Source organism: Eptatretus burgeri, chromosome 5 (assembly GCF_056783735.1).
Source record: "Eptatretus burgeri isolate ZD-2024b chromosome 5, Ebu_testis_v1, whole genome shotgun sequence".
Lineage (NCBI taxonomy): Eukaryota > Metazoa > Chordata > Myxini > Myxiniformes > Myxinidae > Eptatretus > Eptatretus burgeri.
The window spans coordinates 54,983,296-54,996,751 of NC_140965.1; the positions used below are offsets into that span (position 1 = coordinate 54,983,296).

At 40.9% G+C, this 13,456-nt stretch overlaps 1 protein-coding gene across 3 annotated transcripts in view; it reads right to left on the reverse strand.

Annotated features, from left to right (window-relative positions):
- LOC147026463 (neuron navigator 2-like) overlaps window positions 1–13,456 on the reverse strand; it is a 181,943-nt gene that overhangs the window by 108,492 nt on the left and 59,995 nt on the right. For all 3 annotated transcript variants that reach the window (XM_085881896.1, XM_085881894.1, XM_085881893.1), the window contains 4 exons: window positions 9,207–9,569; window positions 8,965–9,039; window positions 8,121–8,259; window positions 29–248 (listed from right to left, as the gene is read on the reverse strand). In XM_085881896.1, the coding sequence (XP_085738022.1) occupies window positions 29–248; window positions 8,121–8,259; window positions 8,965–9,039; window positions 9,207–9,569 (797 nt within the window). The remainder of the gene's footprint in view (window positions 1–28; window positions 249–8,120; window positions 8,260–8,964; window positions 9,040–9,206; window positions 9,570–13,456) is intronic.

Genomic DNA, 13,456 nt, shown 5'->3' on the forward strand with positions numbered 1-13,456 from the left:
AGAAGGAAGATGGTTCCTCATTCCTCACCAGGCATCTTGAGGAGCATTTCCTCACGATCAAAGGACCTAAACTGACACTGAGAATTAAGTTGTCCAGATGCATCAAGGCCAAGCTTCCCCCTGTTCTCAGACCTCCGACCACGAGATATCACCACAGAGTCCGTGAGTTTATTGCCTGCCAGGCCAAGCATGTTCCCATTGCTACCAGCACCATCGATGAAAGAAAATTTTTCTGTGTCTGTCTTCAACTAGGGATACAATAGGTAGAGGAAAATGAGAAATATGTTGCTCTTGAAGGGCATTGTCAACTCAAAAGTATACTGCAGCCTCTATTAATCACAAGTTAACAATATCATTCATAATTTCAGTTAATCATCACCATCATCATCATCATCATCATCATCATCATCATCATCATTTTACACCTGTTTCCATGCTTGCATGTGTAAGCTCTGGTTTACCTAATGGCTGCTTTCCAGGCTGCATGATCCCTTGCTTGCCCTCTTGTTGGGCCTTTCACTCTCAGATCATCTCTCAGCAACACATCCCATGTTTTCCTCGGATGGACGCGAGCTCTCTCTCTCCATTCACATTGACATTTATACACCTCCTCACACAACTACCCGACCACATACTTTCCACATGTCTGGAACATCTCAACCTACCCCTACGCATGACCTCACAATTGCTTTCTATACCTAACTTGTATCTTAATTCCACATTTGGTTTCTATCCTTCGGTGTCACATCACACATCCACCTCACCATTCTCATTTCATTTTGTTCACACCGCCTTTCATCCTCCTTTTTGATCACCTGTGTTTCGCTGCCATACAATATCATGCTTCTCACACAAGCTGCATAAAGTTTTCCCTTTAATTGGAGAGAGGTCCCTTTTGATGTTAATTGGGGTAACAACTCCCTGAACTTCCTCCAGCCACTTCTAATTCTTGCATTCACTGCTGCCTCCACACTAACACCTGCACTAATCATATCACCAAGGTAATATAATTTATCTCCACATTCCAGAGATATATCCCCATAAACTAACCTTTCCGCTTTAACTGGAGAGTCATTCCACCTCATATCACCGGAGGCCTCCCCGTTGACCCCCTCAGATTTACTTTAAACTTTCATAAAATAGTTCCCAGGTATCAAAATGAAGTTGCGTAAAATTTGAGGTCCATAGATGCGGTCAACTCCGATATATTGAGGGTTGAAAATGTGGTTGTGGTCCTATTTTTATGGTCGATGCAAGCATCACAAAATGAACGGCTACTTTTAAACTCCCCTAACTTTTTAAATATTAATGCTAGAGCCTTGAAATTTTCAGAGATTATTCTTTTATAACTGCTCTGTAAGAAACAATCATAAAACGGAGTATACCTCTTAATTTTTATGACCTGATCAGTTTAAATCCAGAAAAAAATGTTGGTTTTGTATGAAGACCCAACTTTGAGACACCATATATTTTTATTGACTCATCCCAGAAGCTTGAAATTTTTTCAGGTAATAACTGTATGGTAGTAGTATTCAAATAAATGTCTAGTTTTCTTAATCAGTCATATATAATACAGTCATGATCCCTCAAAAATAGAAAATTTTCATTTTTTCCCAAAATTCAGGTGAGGATTGCAAATATATGACAAGGTATACCACTTCAAATTGTTCACCAATGGAAAGAGCATATTCAAGTTAACTTACATCTAACATTTCAATGTGGTATAATGTTTATAGCAATATTTTTTTTTAATATTTGAATAAATGATGTTCTGCCAGTGCTGTGCGCGTTTGTGTGCTATTTAATGAACAGTCCTTTTACATGTAGTACATATGTGTAGTACATGTATATACAATGTACATACATATCATCTGCTATTAGGATACCATGAACAAAATACTTTGAAATTTGAATTTGTAATTCTTTGTTTCTCATTTGTAAATAGCAGGAGCTTAACTCATCTGGCTGGGGCTAAAAATAGAACTCAAGGCCCGGTCACACCTTGACGTTTTAGCCAGCGATGGCAACGTATTAAAATGTATGTAAAATGCTGGCTTACGTTGAACTTCTGATGTTTTTTTTTAAAGATTCGGACGTATTCATAGCGACTTGGTCTTATGTATAACGCATTGGTAATGGACACAGAACGTTTCGTTGTGTTTTAGATAACTTATACCAACGAATGCTGAACCTGTTGTCGGCCTACACAACCGATGCCCAACGATAGTCTAACTTAGGCATAGCGCGTTGCACGCATCGCCGACGATGTCGTGACGTAGCCTATTAAAAGGCTGACGCACAACGATTCGAATCATAACTGCCGTAGAAATGGAAGTGTCAACATCGCGGTCACACCTTGGCGATCTTGCCAGCGTATGCCGACCGAAGAAAAATGTGTCTAAAACGTTGGGGCACGTCAAATACGGTATGAGTAATTTGGTATACGTGAGTAGAACACTAAAGTACGCTATCATACGTCGTAGTAAGTAGAGTACGTCAAGAAATTTTAAACATGTTCAAAATTTTACGACGTACTCGGCGTATGACACAAGTTCCGCATGCGATGGGGGTAAGTTTTACACACGATATGTGGACGCTTACACACGTCCACAAAGGCTACTTATAAGCTACTCATAAGTCGAAACACGTCGCGGTAATGTCTTTTTTACGCGAAACTTATTTCTAACTTATGTTTGACGTGCTTTGAACCAATTCTTTACTTAGTCCCAACACACATCGACGTATGTAGACGTATTCCAATGACGTCTTCCGGTCGACAAAAAAAAAATTTACGTGTTTCTAGCTTACTACTGCCATATAAAGACGTGTTCCCAGCGGTTTTGGGAATTGGTATATAAAAATGCTGCTCATAAAAGGGGAACCCAACAGTGTTTTCGAGTCCTTTTTGAGTCGATGTCCATGTCAGCAGTAACAGTATCAGTATCAGTATTAGTATTAGTAGTAGTAGTAGTTTGTTCATGTTGGCAGTAGTAGGTGAGTGTGAGGGGAGGGTGTGGGTTATGATGGATCGTCCTTGCGTTTCACGATTTAAATGATAAACTCAACGATTTAAATGGCTGCATCTCCACTATTGAAAGTAGACGCTTGCGCTCAACAATTGGATTTTTTTTTACACTCAACGACTTTTAAACGGTACCACTCAGCTATTTTCATTGTTTACAATGAACGATTTAAATTGCTGTCACTCGCCTTTGTTTTTTGACGCTGGGGTTTGGAAATTTGAAGCGTTTCTTCTGAACGTGTTAAAACGCTCAAACTCGACTATTTTAAATAGACGCTGCCGATGGACAATTGGAATCATAGCCAAGCTAGACATCGAAGTGTGAACATCCTCGTCATGCCGAAGAAAAGTTTGAAGAATGCTGCAAATAAGTGTCCTGGCCGTGGCCGTGGACGCTGACGCAAGGACAATCCATTATACCGACGTCTTTCAGCCTATGAGTCACTTAAAAGTAACGTCTGTCGATGTGTGGCAACGATCGCGTAACGTGCCAAAAACACGTTAATCATAGGTTAGAAATAAGTTTCGGGTACGCTAAACATTACCTCGGCGTGTCTCAACTTATGATTAACTTACAAGTAGCATGTGTTGACGTCTGTCAACGATCGCAGACCGTGCATACAACTTGTGGCCAGCGTAGCGGAATGTGTGAGTCATACGCCAGCATACGTCGTGAAATTTCAAGCATGAAAAAATTTGAGGACAACCAAAAAGTACAACGTTTAAAGCCAACGTACAACGACGTATGGCAGTGTTTTTCAGCGTGCTCTCAATGTTATCAAAACTTACCCATAACGTATTCAACGTGTTCCAGCGTTTTAGAAAAAAAATTCAAAAATCGGCATACGTTGGCTAAAACGTCAAGGTGTGACCGGGCCTTCAGGAATAGTGGCTGATCTGCTGATGTCAGCAGTGTATATAGTTACATTCAAGGGAGGACATTTATTGGGTTCCTTTGGTCCATGTGATGAAAGTTATTGATGCTCCCCTAACGTCAACTGGGAGGCAGTACAAGCTTGCACCTGACTTGGAAAAGCAGATCAAGGACCTATTCAAATCATTTAGGTGAAATGTTTTATTACATTGTTATTGCAGTAGGTGATATATTTTTGTATTATTAATTTGAATCATAGAACTAATCATTCATGATTACCATGGTGCCCACACCATGCATACACTTCATGTATTCATGACTGTGTTAACAACAGTTTAAAAAAAAAAATAGAAAATATATTTTTACAAATATACCACTTTGATATTTGACAATTTTGTAAACTTGAATATGCTCTTTCCAATGGTGAACAATTTGAAGTGGTATACCTTGTCATATATTTGCAATCCTCACTTGAATTTCGGGGAAAAATGAAAATTTTCAATTTTTGAGGGATCATGACTGTATTATATATGACTGATTAAGAAAAGTAAACATGTATTTGAATACTACTACCATACAGTTATTACATGAAAAATGTTCAAGCTTCTGGGATGGGTCAATAAAAATATATGGGGTCTCAAAGTTGGGTCTTCATACAAAACCAACATTTTTTTCCTGGATTTCAACTGATCAGGTCATAAAATTTAATAGAGATATACTCAGTTTTATGTTTTTTCTTACAGAGCAGTTATAGAAGAATAATCTCTGAAAATTTCAAGGCTCTAGCATTAATATTTAAAAAGTTGTGGGAGTTTAAAAGTAGCCGTTCATTTCGTGATGCTTGCAACGACCGTAAAAATAGGACCACAACCACATTTTCAACCCTCAATATCTCGGAGTTGGCTGCATCTATGGACCTAAAATTTTACGCAGCTTCATTTTGATACCTGGTAACTATTTTATGAAAGTTTAAAGTAAGTCTGAGGTGGTCAACTGGGGACATTTTCTTAAATTTGGTGATTTCAGATGGAATGACACGAGTCACTTGTTTACCTGCGCAAACAGCACATTTGAAGTCGGGTACCACCTGCAGTCCACCCCTGATGCCACTACACCTCTTAAGCACCCAGCAGTTGCAGGATTTACACAATATTGAATTGCTATCTGCACCTTTTCTACAGACAGCAAAATGCCACCTCCCTCTCTTTTCCACACTTCTTTCTCCCGTACCACTAATCAGTACTTTTGTTTTCCCTGTATTCACTTTCAGTGCTCTGCCTTCTGTACCCTCCTTCCATACTGCATATATACCCTTTAATTCTTCCACAGTGATGGCTATCAGCACTAGTTCATCAGCATCCAAGAGTTCCCAAGGTAAGCCTCCTCTATAATCCTGTGATATAGCCTCAAGAACCATGATAAACAGGATTGGGCTCAAGACTGACCCCTGAACACCCATTTTTACTTCAAAATCCTCACTCTGCACCACATTTACCCCCAGAGGTTTTTGGGCCATTATACATTGCCATGACTACCCCAACTAACCAATCCTCCACACATAACTTTCTCATGGACCATTGCACCGCTTCCTGAGGCACCCTATCAAACGCCTTCTCCATATCCACAAATATAAAGTACAGTTGTTTATTTATTCTTCCCCAGATATTTTCCTGTAATTGCCTAACTATAAAAATTGCCTCTACATTGCCCCTTCCTGGCATGAAACCAAATTGCATTTCATGTGTATTGACACACTTTCTTGTCAATTTATCCATGACTCTTTCTACCACTTTCATTCCATGGTCCAGTAACTTCAGACCCCAAAAGTTGCTCTCAACGAAGGCATCACCCTTCCCTTTATAAATATTCACCATTACACTCTTTAACCAGTCATCTGGGATAGATGTCTCCCTTATAATTGCATTTATCAATTTAGTGATTAAATTCACTCCAATATCACCAGCTGCCTTCAGCATTTCTGCAACAATACCAGTGCTGCTCGCTGCTTTACCATTCTTCATTTCATCAATGGCTTTCTTCATCCATTCATTCTTTATTTCAGGTGGTGGGCCCTGCACTAGCTCTACTGCCTCCAGAATATCCCTGTTCTAAGGGAACTCCTCATTTAACAGGTGCTCATAGTAACTCGTCCAAGCATTTCAAATCTCCCCATGGTCAATCAGTACATTTCCCATGTCATCCTTCACACATTGTTCTCCTATGAGATCCATATTTTGACTGATCATTTGCTTTGCAATCCTAAATATCTCCCCCCACCCACTATCTGCTATCCTCACATCTGAGGATATATCATATATATATATATATATATATATATATATATATATATATATATATATATATATATATATATATATATATATATATATATATATATATCACATCTGAAAGTGAATCCTGCACTCATTTTTTAGCCTTGTAAACTTCCCTTCTTACCATACATTGAGCCACTAAGTATTCCTACTTATCCCCTCCCTTTTTCTAAATCCTAAACAATTTTCTTTTTTCTTGAATTGCCACATCCACCTCATTATTCCACCACCACGTAGCCTCATGTCTAGCTGGGCCCTTTGACCAGCCACATGTCTTTTCAGTCACATGCAGCAGCCCATCTTTTAAAGAGTTCCAACAACTCTCTACATCCTCTCCTATCATAGGGTTTCCAAGATTCATTTCCAGAAGTTCCCTATAGAAATGTTCCTTTGCATTCTGATCTCTTAGTTCCATTCTCTTCTCATTGGGATGTAAGGTTTCCTCTTTTCCCTGCTCCAACTTAACTTTACATCACATACTAGCAGCCGATGTTGTAAGGTACATTCTTCTCCACCTATTGTTTTTACATACTTAACCAGCTTCCTATGTAATCTCCAAACTCGAAAGTAGTCTGTTTGGCTCTTCATACCTCCTGACTCATAAGTGATCAGTCTGCTCGGCCTCTTCTTAAACATTGTATTTCAGACGACCATATCTAAAGCATCCCCAAACTCAAGTATTCTTACATCTTCAGTGTTTCTAACTCCGAAACCTGACCCACCATGCACGCCCTCATATCCTTCTGCCAATGCTCCAACATGTCCATTCAAATCTCTTTTGATCACACCAACTTCTCTCTCACTATCCCTGAAACAACATGCACAAGTGTCTCCCAAAACTCATCCTTCTCCTCCTTACTTAATCCTATCTGTGGGGCATATGTTGATGCTACTGTTAACATACACTTATCAAACAACAGCTTTTGGACTTTAACTTTGCATTTACCCTCCTAACCTCCAACACCTTCTCCACCCACTTCTCAGCCACGATAATCCCAGCACCACCAGTTCCAGTCACAACCTATCCAAAATAATTTGTACCAATCACTTTTACCTGTGACCATTGTTTCAGCACCTACCCTCCACATTGTTTCTTGCACACAGCATACATCCACTCTTCTGCGGCTCAAAGTTTCCGCTATCTAACCAGCTCTACCAAGCAAAGTACCAACATTCAGACGAGCAACTCTAACACCTATCTTGTCATGCCAAGTGGGTGCTTTATGCATGACAGGTTTGCTCCCATTTGTAATTTGTACAGCCATATATTTCAAAGAAAGAGAAAGTGAGGGAACCTGAGTATAAAAGCCACCCTCCATGGTATATGCCAAAGCAACCCCAGACAGAGTTATTGTGTTGAATAATAGTTTGTAGTTGGATGACTACTTTCAGAAAAGCTGAAAACACCGTGAGCTATGGAAGGACAAAGCACAAACACAACCAATTCAAAGTCTTATGAAACCAAACGTTTCACAGTGCCCTTCATCTGGGGCTTCACCAAATCTGGGGCAGGCCATGCATACTTCATTAATTTCTCCACCAAAGGAATGAAGCAACACAGGCCTGCAATGATTACCTTGGTCTCTTGACCAATTGCAGGCATGTGTCACACCAACTCTCCAGAAGTGTAATGAAGATGTGAGAATACACGGTCTGCTTGGTCCCTGAAGGACTATTTAGTCAAAAGCAAAGACAGCTGCCCACATTAGTTAATTTATTTATTTACTTACTCATGGAAACTCACAACATGGTGCTCTTATCAAAAAGGTGGTTTCATACTTCAGCTTGAAAGACCAAATGCACTTGCTAGCATTGGCTGCTCGTTTTCTTACTTTATCTTTGTTTCACTTTGCTTACACAAGAATAAGAGTTCTGGTTGTAAAGTGCAGACCTGCAAAATCTGGGGTTTCTTGGTGCTAGTTGGTGTTGTTGGATAAGAGCTGACTGATGAGCTGGTGTTAAGATCATCGGTGCTTATATTCTCAATGGTATCACTCAGGCCACTGCTTGCAGAGCTGCTGTCTTCCCAGCTGTAAGGGAATTAGATGAATCACAGTTCATGAGGTTAAGGTTGCCAGTTCATGTGACAGACAATGTGTGATGCAGTTACTGGGCAAAACGTCAGCAATAATGAAAGCAGGTCACCATCAATGTGATTTAGTGAGAAAACAAATTGATATATTGTGTCATTTCTGTGAAAGCAGTTTCATTACATGGAGTATATTATGCGGTTTGGCATTGACATTTTTGTGGAAAATCAAGAAGCTAGAATTTGAAACCTCATGGCCTGGGTATTAGCGTCTACCCAGCTGCTCTATTTAAAAAAATACTTTGGCATCTTCAACACCCACAAGCGTGTGCTGGCAGGTGAGAAATGCCAGCTTTACATCACTCCGAAGGATGGCTGACTCTGCAATGCAATGCCCCTGCCTGTGAATCATCAGAACGGCAGTTTATCCTTTTCAATCACAAATCCAACTCGACAGCTCAAAGTTTAATATGCATCCTCTAAGCTATTCTGATTGCCCAAAACAGGGAGAAGAGCATGTATAATTAAGCAATTTCAATCGAGGTATTAAAATCATTACATTGATACAATCAACAAGAAATAAAATACAACTTAAACTAAAAAATATTTATTTATGGTAAGCCACAGGTACTTAATACATAAATAAATAAATAACAGCAACGGGAAACATACAAGACTAGGTTTTGTAATGTGACAGGCTGGCTACCTGTCAGGCTCTCCGACACCTCTTCCACGCCTACTGTGATGCTGGTGAACTCGCAACGCTTTATTTCCTCGTACCCTGTCACCATGGGGAAATGGCAGATAAAAGGAAGGAGATCCCCCCAACCGTAAATCACCCACAATCTGTCGATAAATATCTGTGGTGAGATTGGACTGCAAGCACAAGGTAAGTATGTCTCACTATTTGAATTTCTTCAAAAAACAAATAAAATACAGACGTCATACCCATGTGGCTTACTATACAGGCCCCGGTTGAGTAGGTCACCATCACTCGCATAGCCAGAAGCCTCAAGTTCAGAGCACTCAATAACTAGTTCTTCTTCATCCTCCTCTTCCTCTCCCTCTGAAAACTCCTCTTGTGAGAGGTCAACAGCAGGCGGAGAGTCACCTTGCCATGTACCGCCATCGGCACGGCGTCTCTGCCTGCCACGCCGGCTTGCCAGTGGAGCCTCTCCGGCATGTAGCCGGGGTTCAGCTTGTTTTGACCCCCAACTGGAGCCACCATCCTCAAATCTCCAGCTTGAGTTTCCAGCCTCCATTGAAGGCTTTCCTTGATTGATAAGAGTTATGTCTTCACAGGTTAAGGAGCTGCAGGAGTTGGGTGTTAGAGAGGAACAAGTAAGAATATGTTACTCTGGTTAGTTACCTCATTCAAAAAGACTAGTTTTATTTATCTCATTAAAAAGATTTTTGGTTTTAATGTCTTTCTTTAAAGATAACATTTTGATTTCCACAACAAACCTAGCATTATAATCTTATTATTTTATCCCATATAACCCTGAATTATCACTTTGTTGAAGTTAAGGCAAAACTCATTTCCTAAATGATGGATTTCATCAAATGACAGCTAAACAAAGTATGTCAATTGCAGTGGAAAGAAAGGTGTGACTGTCGTTTTCAGAGTTGGCTCTCTTGCTCTGATGAAAGGCTAATACTCCAAACCTCAGCTGTAGCTCGCTTCCCACGGCAGTTAAAATACTCATAGGCTTTGGTTGATAAAATCCAATGTTACAAATTGCCCTCACGACGACTATTATTCCATCAACTTCCAAAAAAGTTTTGAGCTGTCTTCAGAAACCATCTTCAGCGATTTTTGATTTTGATTTCTCACAGCAAATTGTGGAACCACGAAGGCAAGAGATGACTGATTGCATTTAAATTATTTTACTATTTTCTAAAGTTGTAGTCTGTTTGTAATCATGCATTTTCTATATTACTTTTTAACATAAGGACTTAATTGAATCTCTGCAATGGAGTTTAGACTACTATGGCTCAGAAGCATCGACTTTCAAGGTTGAGGACCAGATAATATCTGCTTTTAAAATGTGGGAGAAGAGTCCTAATTAGGGTAAGGTTTTTGAGATGAGAACGATCCTGCTTCGTTATCGGAAAATATTGGAATTGGTGAAGGGAAGGGATGAAAAAGTGAAAGATCTCGAAATATGGTGATTGGAAATGAAGGTCTTCCAATTCGGCAATGATAATGACTGAAGGGGAAAGGAATGAAGATCAAAGAGAGGGAATATGGAAACTTGTGTGGATTATTATTATTATTATTATTACGACCAGCAAATACAACTCGTCACTTCGCTGACGGGGATAGGATATTAAGCGGGGGAGAGAGGAGGGAGGGGAAGGAGAGTGAGGAAGAGAGGAGAGGGGGAGGGGAGAGAGAGGAGGTCAGGGAAGGAGAGAAAATGGAGGGAGGGAGGGGAAGGGAGGGGAGAGGATGGAGAGGATGGAGAGAAGGGAGTGGAGGGGAAGGGAGAAGATGGAGAGAAGGGAGGGGAGAGGACAGGACAAAGGGAGGAGGGAGGGGAAGCTAGGAAGGGGGGGGGAGCAAGGAATGAGATGTGTGAGGTGGGGAGAGCAACACCTCACCAAACATTGCAATACACTGCAGAAGGGAGGGTGTAAGGAGAGGGGGGGGGAGGAGAGAGAGAAAAAGAGAGAAACAGCGAGAGAAAGAGTGAGAGAGTGAGGGGTTGGGGGGGAGGGTGAGGACGAAAAAAAAAGGTGAAAGAAGTGGGAGGGGTGGAGTTGGCGTGAGCAAAGAGAATGATATGTTTTGCTTAATGACCGAACACACACAACAAAACAAAAAAAAAACTCGTCAGAACAGCTGAACACATGATGACACAGCAGAGTTTGTAAAGTAATCTGCTGGCATATCTGCAAAACTTTGATATCCCAGTTCCAGAAAATATGTGGGAACATGAACCAAATAGCAGTAACTGAAAACATGAAAGTACCGCTCTCGTACGACCTAATGATCCCATAAAGTGTGAACATCAAAAACAAAGAATTGCAACCAGATATTATACAAAGGTACAAAAAAAGAGAAGAAGTCATTGTGACGAGAGGTGCTAATACCAGTGATTTTGAACTAAACGATGCAGAAATCAAGAAAATGATCAAATACCAAGACCCCAAGAATGAAGTGAAAAGATCCTGGAAGCTGAAAAATGCAAAAATTGTACCAGTTGGATCAATGGGAATTACAAGGAATTACAAGGAAATTATGCACAGGAGGAGGCCAATCAGCCCATCATGCCTGCGCCACACCAATCCCAGATTTTAGTAAATCCGTCGATACCCCTTCCCTTCATGTGCAGCCTTTTGGCTGCTACACTGGTATTCATTCACTGACCTCAGAAGGGTGACAGGCTGAGTCAACCCCCTGGTGTTAATTCAGCAGCCAACGAGGCTTGAACTCAGGACGCTCGGATCCCAAGCCACCACCCTAACCACTAAGCCAACACCAATCCCAAGCCACCACCCTAACCACGAAGTGAAACACCAGATCAAATGATGAAGAAGAACCTCACAGAGATATTAAAAACCATCCCTGGGAATATTACTACAAACGAATGACAGTTGGAAGTTCTCTGAGGCATAGTGACGATCCTAAAGAGAGCTCTCAGCATAAAACTTTGACAACAAAAAATGTCACAGCTTGGTCTTCACCAAAAAAAAAATTCACAATCGTGACCCCTTTACCAAAATGAAGATGGATACTTTGAGCCTGCCTTGGGAAGACTCCATTCCACATTCTCAACCCCGCATATGTAGACACCAATCAGTGACACACACACGCACACACACACACACACACACACACACACACACACACACACACACACACACACACACACACACACACACACACACACACACACACACTGAAACCAGGTAGGTCTTGGTTTCACCTCCTGAAACCCACCCGCATGTGGAGAGAGAGCAAGCGACAACAGCAACTTCTGCGCACACGCACACGCACACTTTGAGACCTGGGATGGGAACATTTAAAACCCAAGCAATCTTCCTGGCAAAGGTCTGCCTGCATGAATACATGCATGTTCGATTGCTCGTACATGCAGTGACCTTTGCACCCCACCGGTCGGCTCACTCCAAATCTGATTCGTGCATGCTCGTCCCCTCAACAGAGGGAGAAGGGTGGGAGACCAGGGGGAGGGGTGGGGGAGGTGAAGGGGCCGGGGTCAGAAAGAGAGAGGTGGAAGAGAGACAGATATGATGCCCAGTTTATCATCCATCCTAGAGATGACACAGATAATGATGAATCACCATGCCTGTGAAACATTGGGTGACAGTTTATAGCTGGGTCAGGATTCGAATCCAGGCTGCACAGAGCAAGCATGCGTACCTCTCGGCTTTCCTGCCATGATGTGGCGATTCATTACTTCATAACTGAAAACATTTTTCACTCATTGTGATCGTATAATTTATTTTGCCTTCCTAACTACGGTCTAGAACTGCGGTATCACCATTGAAGCTGGAGGAATGTGCACCAAGTGGCTTCACCAAGCAACCCACAAAACGGTTGAAGAAACTTTTAAAAATGAAGCGTTTCATTTTTATTTGTATTTCTCTCTGCCGAAGTGATGGGTCATGTAATGGAAAAACGAACAGAAAGGGTAAATGTCAAGAAAAATAAAATTTCACATTTTAAGTGAGCCAGCCACCTCCTGTTGGACCACAGAACAACACGTGGTCAACACACGCGAGTGGCCCCTGAACTTTGTACAAGTCAATCGATATACAGTATTCAGCGACAGTGCAAATATTGTAGAGTGCTCATCTAATGGCTTAAGCACTTCAACACAATGATTGATAAGAAATGGCTCACTTGGCACACAATAAGCAATCACCGAACTGTCCTATTAAACATATACTCTCGGGGATGCTTAAAATGTCAAATATGTCAAAATTGAACAAATTAACACTTTTTTTAGGAGTCGGAACTGCTTCTAAGATCGATTCTGCAGCTTAATTTTTATAATTCAGCTTAGTTTAATAGATTCTCAAGGTTATCGCATGTGCAGAAATGAAATAAAGCCATAAATGCTGGCATCTCCGGGAGTTTCTAAGCATTATAATGTACCCAGTGATTTGGAGCGATGATGAACAGGCATTCGATAATGTGAGTGAGGAAAGTGAAAAAAAAAACTTTATTG